The sequence below is a fragment of the Onthophagus taurus genome, chromosome 3 (genome assembly GCF_036711975.1).
Source record: "Onthophagus taurus isolate NC chromosome 3, IU_Otau_3.0, whole genome shotgun sequence".
In the NCBI taxonomy this organism is placed as follows: Eukaryota; Metazoa; Arthropoda; class Insecta; order Coleoptera; family Scarabaeidae; genus Onthophagus; species Onthophagus taurus.
Window position 1 is genome coordinate 25,923,117 of NC_091968.1, and position 13,581 is coordinate 25,936,697.

Sequence of the window (13,581 nt, forward strand, 5' to 3'; positions counted from 1 at the left end):
AGTTTGCTTTAAGAGAAATGACATAAATTTAGTTGTTTTTAATTTTTTTTTAAATCCCCACGCTTAAACGTGGAAAGTTTCAAGTTGAATTATAACTTTTCGGAGTTTACATCGACCGGTACAAGAAATTTACATCCGTGTCGAGAATGTTGAGATGCCGTATTTGGGGGACCTCTTGACCCCCTTAAAATTTCTCTTAAATCACTCAAATAAAGAAAGAAAGAAAGAACAAATAAAATATGTTAAAAAATAAAACCGATGGGATTAAAAACGAATAGAAAGGAGTTTTAGTTTAATTAATAGATGAGTTGGTTAATTTTGGGCTTACGAAAATGTAAACGTGAAAAAAAAAAATTGGGTTCCCATCCGAGTCAGTTTTATAAAAGAGAAAAAAAAAAACAATAAGGCCCCTGGCTTTTCGTGAAAGTAAAGTGATGTTGTACGCTGAGAGCATCATCTTACCACCTCTTTGGTTTCTTTGACCGAGTATAAAAGTCGAAAAGTTCTTAACCTTTTCACCAGTCACCGTAAGAAAATTGAAGTTAACGCATCCCCGTAGCATCATGAACGCATTCTCCGTGGTAAGAAATACAAAAATTAATTTGTTTGAAAAAATTATAAATAGATGTCAAATTTGATAGATGTCATATATGTGTCAAAAATTTTCAATAGATGGCGCTATATAATTATTAAAATTATTTTTCTTTTTTTAGTGGGTGGCCATAACAATGGCCGTGGTGGTCGTTGCAGAACCACCTTCTGGTTATTCATACAGTAGACCAAGTGGAGGTGGTGGAGGTTATTCCGGCGGAGGTGGAGGAGGATATTCAGGCGGTGGAGGATATTCTGGAGGTGGAGGATACTCAGGAGGCGGTGGATACTCAGGAGGCGGTGGATACTCAGGAGGCGGTGGATATTCAGGTGGTGGTCTTTCCGGAGGAGGAGGTGGTTACCAAGCAGTACCTTTTGGTTACCAAACCAACGAAGGAGCAACCGTTGATCCAGCCCTTTTAGAACAAGTCCGCCAAATTATCCTCAAAGAAGAAATCTCATCCCAATCATCTTCATCGTTCGGAGGTGGCCACGGAGGAGGTGGTGGAATAAGTTCAAGTTATGGAGCTCCTTCTCCACAATACGGAGTACCATCATCTAGTTATGGAGTACCCGGATATCAACAAAGAGTTGTAGGAATTGATTTGGAAGGAATTAAACAAGCGATTCAAGTCGCTCAATACAGCCAAATTAGTCACCAGAGTTTCGGAGGTTATCCAAGCTCAAGTTATGGAGCTCCATCTCGCCCATCTTCTAGTTATGGCGCTCCTTTTTAAAAGCAATTAACAAGTCACCATTTTTTAAGCGGATTATCTTCTTCATCTGCAACTTCCACCACTTTCTCGCTGGATAACATCCTCAGCGGAGTCTCACACGGGTCATGATGCTAATTTTACAACAACATCTTGTAATTTTATAATGAATGCGTTAAGTTCGATTTCTTTATTTGTATAAAGCTTTAGATTCTTTTTTGTAACGAAAAAATTAAAAATACATTTGTCACCGTAACAAAAAAATGATTGTTTTACTTAAATCTAGAACAATAACCTTTTAAATCTATTAAAACTGGTCTATTGATATAAGATTGTACTTACATATTGTGTATATGCAATATTGGTTGCATACTTTCAACGATGAAGTCGGGTACGATAAATAATTAACACACTACTTTCTTTTTAAGATTTCTGTTCTTAAATGTGCTTCGGGAATCTGTTATAATTATCACTTTGGGATCCCTTTTCCAAAACATTATAGGTTATGTACATAACATAACCTCAATATAAGAATTAATTTTAAATGCTTTTTTTAATAAAGCACATATAAAATCGAAATTATTAATCAATGTATTAATTAAAATTAATAAAACGGTTTTAAACTGTTAAATTAATAAAAATAAAAGGAATATCTAAAATAAATCATTATTTAAAAAATTTTGTTTAATAATTTTAATTATTTAAGGTTGGCAGATTTGAAGAACTTCCATTTTGAGTGATATAGGTATTTGTGGGAAAATTAAATTTAAAATTTATTAATAACAATTTAAGTTAAAATATATCTTATTATTAATAATTGATGATGACGTAATCTCAAATATCGTCTTAAGAAAGAAAATTAATCTTAATTAAGTTACTCAATAAAGTTAACAATTAATAAAAAGTAAAATGATTAAATATTGAAAAAAATGAATTAGAATTAGTTAAAAATTAATTGATTTGGAGATTTAATGATCGATTTTTGCTGTTTATATTGTTATAAGATAAACACTTACCTATTTCGAAACGTAACACTAAAAAATAATTCGCAATAGCAACATAACCTCAAAAGAAACAATCAGTTATAAAATTGTTAATATTAAACCAAATTAATCAAATCGTTTTAATAAAACGAATTAAATTAATTAATTAATAGAAATAAAGCAAAAATCCAAAAATTATAATTATAATAAGTAATCGTTTAGTAGCTTTATTTATTTTAAGGTTGGTGGATTTCGATTGATTTTGATTTCTTGGTTGTCTCAAATTTGCTTTTGGATTGTATAATTTATTAATTAATAACCATTAATTAATAGAAATAAAGGGAAAATCCAAAAATTATATTAATTAAGTAATCGTTTAGTAATTTTATTTATATTAAAGTTAGTGGATTTCGATTGATTTCGATTTCTTGGATGTTGACAGGAAAATGTCAAATTTGAAATTTGCTTTTGGATTGTATAATTTATTAATTAATAACCATTAATTAAAAGAAATAAAGGGAAAATCCAAAAATTATATTAATTAAGTAATCGTTTAGTAATTTTATTTATTTTAAGGTTGGTGGATTTCGATTTCTTGTATGTTGGCGCGAAAATGTCAAATCAAATTTCCTTTTGGATTGTATAATTTATTAATTAATAACCATTAATTAAAAGAAATAAAGGGAATATTCAAAAATTATATTAATTATGTAATCGTTTAGTAATTTTATTTATTTTAAGGTTGGTGGATTTCGACTTCTTGGATATTGGCGGGAATATGTCAAATTTCAAATTCTTTTTTGAATTGTGTAATGTTGATTGTATGATTTTGGATTGTATAATGTTGGAAAGTTAAAAAAAGACGTATTTTACGGTGACAAATGTATTTTTTTTTTCTTTTTTAATTTTTTTTTTTCAAGTTACAAAACATAACTTAAAAACTTTATACAAAAAACCGAACTTAACGCATTCATTGTTGTTATATCAAAAAATACAAAGATGTTGTTGTATTTTGCATCATGACCCGTGTGAGATTCCGCTGTTATTAGATGTTACTCAGCGTAATATGGTGGTAGCAGTTGCAGGAAAAAGGTAGATTTAAAATTTTTAAAAAAAATTGATTTCAAATTTTAGAACGGAGCTCCATAACTGGAGGATGGACGAGATGGTGCTCCATAAGTGGCCGCGGGGTAACCCCCGAAGCTTTGATGACTTATTTGACTGTATTGAGCCACTTGAATAGCCTGTTTAATTCCTTCCAAATCAACGCCCGTGACGCGTTGTTGATAACCAGGTACGCCATAACTGGTTGAGGGTACACCGTATTGTGGGGATGGAGCCCCGTAGCTTGTGCTAACTCCACCACCTCCTCCTCCAAATGAAGAAGAAGATTGGGATGAAATTTCTTCTTTTAAGATAATTTGACGGACTTGTTCTAAAAGAGCCGGATCAACGTTAGCTCCTTCGTTAGTTTGTCCACCGATGGGGACTTGTTGGTAACCTCCTCCTCCACCACCTCCTCCTCCTCCTCCTCCAGAATAACCTCCACCACCACCACTTGGTCTACTATATGAGTATCCAGAAGGTGGTTCTGCAACGACCACCACGGCCATCGTTATGGCCACCCACTAAAACAATTTTCTTAATGTAATTAAGAAAATAAATATAATTAAGTTATTTCTTACCAGGGAGAATGCGTTCATGATGCCTACAATGCGTTAACTTCGGGTTTCTTGTGGTGACTGTGCAGATGTGAAGAAATTGTCGCGTTTTTATAGTAGAAGGTGTACGCAAAAAGTGCAAAAGAAGTGGTGGAAGATGAGCCAAGTAGGAACTATACGATCCGATGCATACAAAAATGGGTAACATCATTGCGTCCACGTAGTTTTCCTGGTTTGGTCATCTTCGCTGTACATTTTTTTTCCTATCTTAGGTTAAATTAAAACGTTTAAACAAAATCAACGCTTTATAATTGCCAATAAAGAATATGAAGCTCTCCCAATCTTAAAAACAAAGATTTTTAAAAACGAAAGAAAGGAAAATTAATTATTACCGTAACGAAGGTTTGTAAAGTTAAAGGAGAAAACTTTCCAATTGTTAAATAAACAGGTTTTGACATTCTCATAATTGTAAATCTTAGGTTGTGTTTGAATTGTTTGCTTAAATGAATCCAATCGCTGTGAAATAACGAGTTTGGGAGAGATATCGCCTAAAATTGTTTTAAATGATTTAATTAAATGGATTAAAATAAAATGAGGATTTACGTTGAGTGTTAGCTCATTTCCTGTGTAACAATACAAAGCCAATTGATTTTCTATGGCTAAAAAATAAGCCAAATCATTTCCAATCGATCCAATTGGAACCTAAAACAAAAATTAATTGTTTAAAATATTAAAAAAATTATTTACAAAGTTACCGTTGTTACTAAAAACATACAAGTGCAAAGAACAACTAAAGAAACGAGTAATTGCGCGAAAATCAACGAGGAATAAATTGTTTCGAGATCATCACAAATTTTTAAAACCACCTGGAGGTGCTGAATCAATTTTTTTAACTCATCCTCACATTTTTTAATAAACTTTTCATCTTCGTGCTTGATTTTTAGATCATTCAAAACCTTTTTTTGTATGTTTTTGAACGCCTCTCTCAATAACTTGAAATGAACGGTTGTTAACATCACCAAAGCCGTATAAAGCATATCTAAACCAACGGTTATTGAGCCACAATTAAACAACGCTAAACATTGCATAAAAACAGCCAACATGTGTTGGAATTTCGACGATTTATACTCGAAAGGGATCCAACTTTGATACGGCAATTCCTGATTATACTCCTCATTAAAAATGATTTGAAATAATCTCGTTAAGAAGCAAATTGAAGAAACGGCTATGGATAGAGAGTGAAAAATTTTAATTAAATTATCTTTAACTTTTTTGTTCGTTTCAATAATTTTTTTTTTATTGTAAAAATCAAAAATTGATGTGTCGCTTAATGTCTTCATAATACTTAGGATTTCTTTTCTCCACAAAAACCATTTCGTTAATTTATAAAGTGATAACACAAAAGAAGTCGTCATGTTTATGTTGCGAATCAAATCGATTTTCGCCTTTCTCGAATCTTTCAACGAAATTATTTGGGAGAAAGTGAAAAAAATCATCGAATAAAAAATACAAATAACGTTGTAAACGTTCAAAATTGATAATTGATCTTCGTACACCCAAACGCCGGCGAATTTTAACAACTTTACGTTTAAACCAAAAAAATGCAACATTTTTAAAATGAAACTGGAAAAAAAATCACGGTTTTAAACCCTCCGCGTCTGAAAAACGACAGTTGGACGTAAATAAATTATATTTTTACCCACCACAATTACTGGAGCTTACAAGGAAATCACCAAAATCAATTTTATTATAAGAATTAATTATAAAAATAATTTGACTATAATACGTCAAAAATTTGATGACAGTTGTTTTGAGGTTATGTCACATTAATTAATTTGAATTAATAATTCATTTTGTAACTTTATAATAAATGCGTTAAATACGATTAGTTTATTTGTTTAAAGGAAATTGAAAGATTTTTTAATAAAAAATAAAAGAAATATTTAAAATAATTTATAATATCGCTTAATAATTTTATTTATTTAAGGTTGGCACTTAAATTTCTAAATGAGAATTAATTTGATTAATTGTAGACGTTAATTATAATAAATGCGTTAAATACAACTACTTTATTTCGATAAAACAAATTTAAACTTTTATTTAATAAAAAATGTTTAAAATAATTTATTTTATTAAAAATATCCCCAAATAATTTTATTTATTTAAGGTTGGCAATTAAATTTAAAAATGACAATTAAATGACAAGATTATACTTCACATTGTAATATTTAGAACTAAAAATAATATTTTTTAATGCATCTTTGAAGTCTGAACGCATCAGCTGTTGGTAAATAAATAATTTTATCATCCCCTTTAATTTCTAGGTTCCCGGAAAAGAAATAGAAATCAAAATTGTTGATTATTAAATCTCGATTAGTTTCAAAATAATAATCGTTTTTGTGGTTTTCTTGGGTCGTCATCCGATTGTCAGTTCGCTACACTCATTTCTATTACATAACGTAATTTTCTTCTTTATATTTACCACGTTGAAGTTGAAGCAGTCTCAGAACGGCTACTTTCTCAAAGAGTGTGTATGTACAATACAACGTCGTATAACATCGATTAGATCGTGGATTTAGAAAGCGAGCTTGCTGCAAAAATATCTTTTATTTCAAAATATGATAAATAAATTGTAATAAATTACATTAAAATGAATTTGGCTTTCTTTGGTGAGGTCAATGTCTTTTCAGGAAAAGCTTAAACAATGAACAAGATTCCGTTATAAAAAGATTAATTGGTTCACACAGATTAAAAATGAAGAAAGGAAGTTGATAATGAATAATTAATTAGAATGTTTAAAAAATAAAAGAAAAAAAACGAGGTCATCAGTTCATTCGTATCCCACAACAATTTCTTTTTATTTAAACTTTTTACAGTACTCTAAATTAAAATAAATTAAAATAAAATGCGTGTTGGTTTACAAAAGTGATTCGCTTTAAATTTATATTCAATATGCGTTTAACTTTAACGTTAAAAACAAACTCGAACTTTGTTCAATGTTTGCCTCTTGTGAAACTAAAAAATAAGTAGGTACCAAAGTAGTAGGAGAAAATGCGTTCAGATGACCCACTTAAAGGATTTAAAACGCAAAAACCTGTTTAAAGTGTATTAGATAATCTTTAAAAACATCTTTTAATTCTAAAATCCTTTTAAAACTAACGAAATAAAAACCTTTAAATTACATCAACTTTATTTGAGGTTAAATGTCAAATTGACGTTTAATTGTCAAATGTGACGTTTATTTTTAACCTAAAAATGAGTTTATTTGAATATCTAATTTTGAATTAAAAGGTGTTTCTTATGAAAGTATTTGGAATGTTGGTTAGAGTGCAAGAATTACATAAAAAAAGATAAATCCTAACCTAAAAAAAAAAGTCAACAAATCATTAAATTATACCATCTCTTTCTATAAATAAGCTATAAATTTGAGGTTCAACCTAAATAATTTACGTTTTTGCATAATTTAATAGTAAAATTGAAGTTTTGGAAGAAATCTTTTGGTTTATTACGAATTTTTTGTTTACATTGAAGCCCTTTTTTTATAGAAATGTTATTACTAAGACATAACAAGGAATTTTTACTGGTAGAACCAAACCAATAGGAGTATTATGTTAATAATCTTGTACAAAATGTTGTTATTCGATGCTATTTGAAGTTCAAGTTGGATATTCATAAATATATTAGAAGCTATAATCAAAAATTAACTATAAAAGTAAAACAATTCGCTGCATATTAATTAAAAATGAAGAAATCTAAATAGCATCTCATCAATCCTCTTCAAATTATAACAAAACGAATAGAAATCCTTTTAAAATTAATGAAATAAAAACCTTTAAATTACATCAACTTTATTTGAGGTTAAATGTCAAATTGACGTTTAATTGTCAAATGTGACGTTTATTTTTAACCTAAAAATGAGGTTATTTGAATATCTAATTATGAATTAAAAGGTGTTTCTTATGAAAGTATTTGGAATGTTGGTTAGAGTGCAAGAATTACATCGAAAAAAATATAAATCCTAACCTAAAAAAAAGTCAACAAATCATTAAATTATACCATCTCATTCCATAAATAAGCTATAAATTTGAGGTTCAACCTAAATAATTTACGTTTTTGCATAATTTAATAGTAAAATTGAACTTTAGGAAGTTTATTACGAATTTTTTGTTTACATTGAAGCCCTTTTTTTATAGAAATGTTATTACCGAGACATATCAAGGAATTTTTACTGGTAGAACCAAAACAATAGGAGTATTATGTTAATAATCTTGTACAAAATGTTGTTATTCGATGCTATTTAAAGTTCAAGTTGGATATTCATAAATATATTAGAAGCTATAATCAAAAATTAACTATAAAAGTAAAACAATTCGCTGCATATTAATTAAAAATGCAGAAATCTAAATAGCTTCTCATCAATCCTCTTCAAATTAAAACAAAACGAATAGAAATCCTTTTAAAATTAATGAAATAAAAACCTTTAAATTACATCAACTTTATTTGAGGTTAAATGTCAAATTGACGTTTAATTGTCAAATATGACGTTTATTTTTAACCTAAAAATGAGTTTTTTGAATATCTAATTTTGAATTAAAAGGTGCTTTCTATGGAAGTATTTGGAATGTTGGTTATAGTGCAAGAATTACATCGAAAAAAATATAAATCCTAACCTAAAAAAAAAAGTCAACAAATCATTAAATTATACCACCTCGTTCCATAAATAAGCTATAAAATTTGAAGTTCAACCTAAATAATTTACGTTTTTGCATAATTTAATAGTAAAATTGAACTTTAGGAAGAAATCTTTTGGTTTATTACGAATTTTTTGTTTACATTGAAGCCCTTTTTTTATAGACATGTTATTACCGAGACATAACAAGGAATTTTTACTGGTACAACCAAAACAATAGGAGTATTATGTTAATAATCTTATACAGAATGCTGTTATTCGATGCTATTTGAAGTTCAAGTTGAATATTCATAAATATATTAGAAGCTATAATCAAAAATTAACTATAAAAGTAAAACAATTCGCTACATATTAATTAAAAATGAAGAAATCTAAATAGCATCTCATCAATCCTCTTCAAATTAAAACAAAACGAATAGAAATCCTTTTAAAATTAATAAAATAACCTTTAAATTACATCAACTTTATTTGAGGTTAAATGTCAAATTGACGTTTAATTGTCAAATGTGACGTTTATTTTTAAACTAAAAATGAGTTTATTTGAATATCTAATTATGAATTAAAAGGTGTTTCTTATGAAAGTATTTGGAATGTTGGTTAGAGTGCAAGAATTACATAAAAAAAGATAAATCCTAACCTAAAAAAAAAAAAGTCAAATTATTAAATTATACCATCTCCTTCCATAAATAAGCTATAAAATTTGAGGTTCAACCTAAATAATTTGCGTTTTTGCATAATTTAATAGTAAAATTGAACTTTAGGAAGTTTATTACGAATTTTTTGTTTACATTGAAGCCCTTTTTTTATAGAAATGTTATTACCGAGACATAACAAGGAATTTTTACTGGTAGAACCAAAACAATAGGAGTATTATGTTAATAATCTTGTACAAAATGTTGTTATTCAGTGCTATTTGAAGTTCAAGTTGGATATTTACAAATATGTTAGAAGCTATAACCACACAACTGAAGAAATCTAAATAGCATCTCATCGATTCTCTTCTAACTAAAACAAAACGAGTAAGTTTCTTCTTCCTTTCACTTGAATAAGGTACTTTCTTTCACTTTACCACGACCTACGACCTTTAACGCAATGTGCTATTTCAACAATTTCTCCTTTATGCGTTGTTTTAACCAGAAAATTAATTAGCAAAAAAGTATAGGTGGTATATGCAGTGTTAATTAATAATAAAAGTGAAACTCTATGAGATAATACCATTTTTTATTTTTTAGGTAATAATCATTTTATCTTTTTACATTCCAAAGACGTTCAGTTTCAATTCGACTCTCGTCACGAAGAATATTATTGCCATTTTCGTAATCTAGGTTAATTGTATTGTATTAGATTTCACTTTTACCCATCTTTAAATCGTTTTGTAAAATAAAATCGATTTTTTATGATTCTATTTAAAAGTAGCAACTGTATAATAATTTTAAATTAAATAATTTTATTTATTTATAAAAAATAATTTGATTTTTAAATAAATGGTAAAAAAGATATGCAACCCAATTTACACCGAATTGTATTAAACGAGAATTCTACTAAACGCCACCAAATGTCAACGTAAACGAAACATTTAAACGTCACCTCATCTCCAATTTTATTATTTTTTTAATAATAATCTTTAAAAAATGGGGTTTTCATTATGGAATTTATACGAGGCGACCATTCTATGTTTAAACGCCGTTTGCATTTTACACGAAGATCGATTTTTAGCTAAAAGTACGTATTCATTCCTTTGACGTTTGAGGTTAGAAAACTTAACCTCACTTTTCTGTATTAAATTTTAATAATAAAATGATTTTGTATTATTTTTTAGTTGGGTGGAGCTCAAAAAGTTTATCCGTCCCCGGATACGGCGATCAACCTTCAATGAAAGCTCAAATATTAAATTTAGTGCATTCCATTCGAACGGTAGTAAGAAGTGAGTTTTTACGATTATCTCATTGATGATTAATCAATTAATTTTTGTGTATTCTATTTTAGTTCCGTTAATATTTTTCAATGTGATTACAATCCTACTGGAATTCGTCTTTTAAATTAAACGTTAATTAAGTGTTTTTTTTTTTTGTAGATAAAAATAAATGTTTCATTTTTGTATCAAAAAAATTTGTTTTTGATAAATTTGACCTAGTCAAGACTTTATATTCGTAGGTGGATCAATTAAAAGGTTAATTCATTGAGCCAAGTCCAGTTAAATTAACATCATGAAGTGAATTCGAAAGTAAATTATTCTATTTGCGTTTTCGTCATGTTTACGCCCCCTTTTTTCAAACATGTGATTTTCTTCATTCAAATTGAGATTTAGTTATAAAACCACATACAATTTAATAGTAATATTGCTAGTGTTAGTTCTAGTTATGATTGTATGTAACAACATAGCGCTGAATAACTATTTAGAACTAACTCTAGAACTAGAAACGTTCGGGTTCAGCCGTCTTAAGAGACGCAGAGCTAAACCACAAAGGTTTCTAATTATGATTATACAGGCTGTTTCTGTAAGTCGTGGCATAAATTTAAACACAAATGCGGAAAAGTGACTAACTAGATTAACTTCAGTTATAAAACTTTTATTATATGATAAGTTATGATAATAACTAACTTTAGGTTTAAAATGTCAACCTCAATTTTGACATATTTATATTCGGGGGTAAATACACAAGAGCTTGACTTTTAATCGGATAATTTTATTTTTACACGAACGTTTTGTTACCCTGAAAATAACTCGAAATCAAAAGCATGATAAAATCGCGACAGTTTTAGCTGGAGCGATTTTATCTTTTGATTTTGATTTATTTGGTATACAATCATTCATTAATGACATCTATTAATAAACGATTTTCTATTAATAAACGATTTTAATGTGTCAAAAGTCAAAATTTATTATTGTAGTTTTACCGAATACATATAGTGGTCGGTTGGGTCGGTATTACAGATTTCATTCGAGAATATTTATTAAATTAACTACTATATTAGTTCGGTCGGACTTTCTTAAAGTTTGTCAGTGATAGAATTATAGAATTGGGTGATTTTTCAACGATGAATTTTCGATGAACAGTCAACGAAAAAATATTGTAACTAACTCGTATATTAAAATGCGATTAATTATCTCAATAATATTAACAATTAATTAAAATATCTCGATAATTAATCGCCTTCATTAATACACTTGGCTAAATAACTATTAAATTGCATCCAAACATGATACGTTTAATTCCAATATTACTCGAGATATATGTAAGCAACTTCCGATTTGAAATATCAATGTCATTTTGACATATTCTTAATTTTTATAAAATGTAAAACAAAAATATAATAAAAAAAATCAAAAATTAAGGTTGGTATTAATATTTAAAAATTAAATTGCTAACTTCGGGTTTAATGTTTTTTATTCTAACTTTTTTGTTTTTTTGAGATAAGTACGACTTGTTAGAACTCATTTTAAAGGATTTTTTTAATAAAGAATACATCATGAAAGAACACCATGAAGTCGTCCATTTGTCTATTATGTGATAAGGTACTTAAGGTTTAAAATGTCAACCTCAATTTTGACATATTTGTAATCTTCATTAAAAATCCTTTAAAATGAGTACAAACATGACATATTTATCTTCAATATTAATGAAGTTATGGTCAATTTCCGGTTTAGAATGTCAACGTCAATTTTGACATATTTGTAATCGTCGTGAAAAATCCTTTAAAATGAGTCCAAACATGATACGTTTAATTCCAATATTACTCGAGATATAAGCAATTTCCGATTTGAAATGTCAATGTCATTTTGACATATTCTTAATTTTTATAAAATGTCTTAATATTTGTCACAAAAACAAAAATATAATTTAAAAAAATCAAAAATTAAGGTTGGTATTAATATTTAAAAATTAAATTGCTGTCTTCATTGTTGCTAACTTCGGGTTTAATGTTTTTTATTCTAACTTTTTTGTTTTTTGAGATAAGTGCGTCTTGTTAGGACTCATTTTAAAGGTTTTTTGATAAAGAATACATCATGAAAGAACACCATAAAGTTGTACATTTGTCTATTATATGATAACTAACTTCAGGTTTAAAATGTCAACCTCAATTTTGACATATTTGTAATCTTCATTAAAAATCCTTTAAAATGAGTACAAACACGACATATTTATCTTCAATATTAATGAAGTTATGGTCAACTTCCGGTTAAGAATGTCAACGTCAATTTTGACATATTTGTAATCGTCGTGAAAAATCCTTCAAACATGACACGTTTAATTCCAGTATTACTCGAGATAAAAGCAACTTCCGGTTTGAAATGTCAACGTCATTTTGACATATTCTTAATTTTTATAAAATGTCTTAATATTTGTCACAAAAACAAAAATGTAATAAAAAAAATTAAAAATTAAGGTTGGTATTAATATTTAAAAATTAAATTTCTATCTTCATTGTTGCTAACTTCGGGTTTAATGTTTCTTTTTCTAACTTTTTTGTTTTTTGAGTTTAGTGCCTCGTGTTTGGACTCATTTTAAAGGTTTTTTAATGAAGATGACAAATATGTCAAAATTGACGTTGACGTTTCAAACCGGAAGTGATTGTATCTCCATTAATATCAAAGTTAAGTATGTCGAGTTTGGACTCATTTTAAAGGATTTTTTATGAAGTTAACAAATATGTCAAAATTAATAATAACTTTTTGGTTTTTTGAGATAAATGCGTCAAGTTTGGACTCAAATTAAAGGCTATTTTATGAAGATTACGAATATAATAATAAAATTATAGTTGACATTGGCAACTGAAAGTTTTTTTCATGACAGAATTAAAAAAATCGTAGGTGGATCAAACGCAACTGACAATTAAAAGGTTAATTAATCGACCCAAGTCCAGTTAAATTAACATCACTTCATAATTTTATTCGGAAATTAATTATTCCAGTCGCGTTTTTGTCACGTTTACGCCCCCTT

General features: G+C 28.1%; 5 protein-coding genes across 6 annotated transcripts in view; 2 read left to right on the forward strand and 3 right to left on the reverse strand.

The window, feature by feature from the left end:
* The window catches only part of LOC111416443 (trypsin-7-like), a 32,109-nt gene that overhangs the window by 3,641 nt on the left and 14,887 nt on the right, over positions 1-13,581 (reverse strand). The window lies entirely within an intron of this gene.
* Positions 473-1,568, forward strand: LOC111416444 (loricrin-like). Its single transcript, XM_023048465.2, has 2 exons — positions 473-581; positions 714-1,568. The coding sequence occupies exons 1-2, from the start codon at positions 564-566 to the stop codon at positions 1,326-1,328; spliced, it is 633 nt and encodes a 210-aa protein (XP_022904233.1). The 5' UTR covers positions 473-563; the 3' UTR covers positions 1,329-1,568.
* LOC111416445 (pro-resilin-like) lies at positions 3,155-4,082 on the reverse strand. The gene is made up of 2 exons (XM_023048466.2): positions 3,973-4,082; positions 3,155-3,915 (listed from the first exon to the last, which is right to left on the reverse strand). The coding sequence occupies exons 1-2, from the start codon at positions 3,988-3,990 to the stop codon at positions 3,418-3,420; spliced, it is 516 nt and encodes a 171-aa protein (XP_022904234.2). The 5' UTR covers positions 3,991-4,082; the 3' UTR covers positions 3,155-3,417.
* The window catches only part of LOC111416439 (odorant receptor 7a-like), a 35,321-nt gene continuing 25,905 nt past the window's right edge, over positions 4,166-13,581 (reverse strand). The window contains exons 1-4 of one of the 2 annotated variants that reach the window (XM_023048461.2): positions 4,704-5,726; positions 4,552-4,650; positions 4,341-4,496; positions 4,166-4,290 (exon numbers count right to left, since the gene is read on the reverse strand). In XM_023048461.2, coding sequence (XP_022904229.1) covers positions 4,246-4,290; positions 4,341-4,496; positions 4,552-4,650; positions 4,704-5,558 — 1,155 coding nt within the window. In that variant the 5' untranslated portion in view covers positions 5,559-5,726 and the 3' untranslated portion in view covers positions 4,166-4,245. Of the gene's footprint in view, positions 4,291-4,340; positions 4,497-4,551; positions 4,651-4,703; positions 5,727-13,581 lie in introns of those variants that run through there. The other variant, XM_071195530.1, reaches the window with a different exon arrangement.
* On the forward strand, positions 10,191-11,974 carry LOC111416446 (immediate early response 3-interacting protein 1). The gene is made up of 3 exons (XM_023048468.2): positions 10,191-10,360; positions 10,458-10,562; positions 10,625-11,974. Exons 1-3 carry the CDS (start codon positions 10,270-10,272, stop codon positions 10,675-10,677), a joined length of 249 nt encoding a protein of 82 aa, XP_022904236.1. The 5' UTR covers positions 10,191-10,269; the 3' UTR covers positions 10,678-11,974.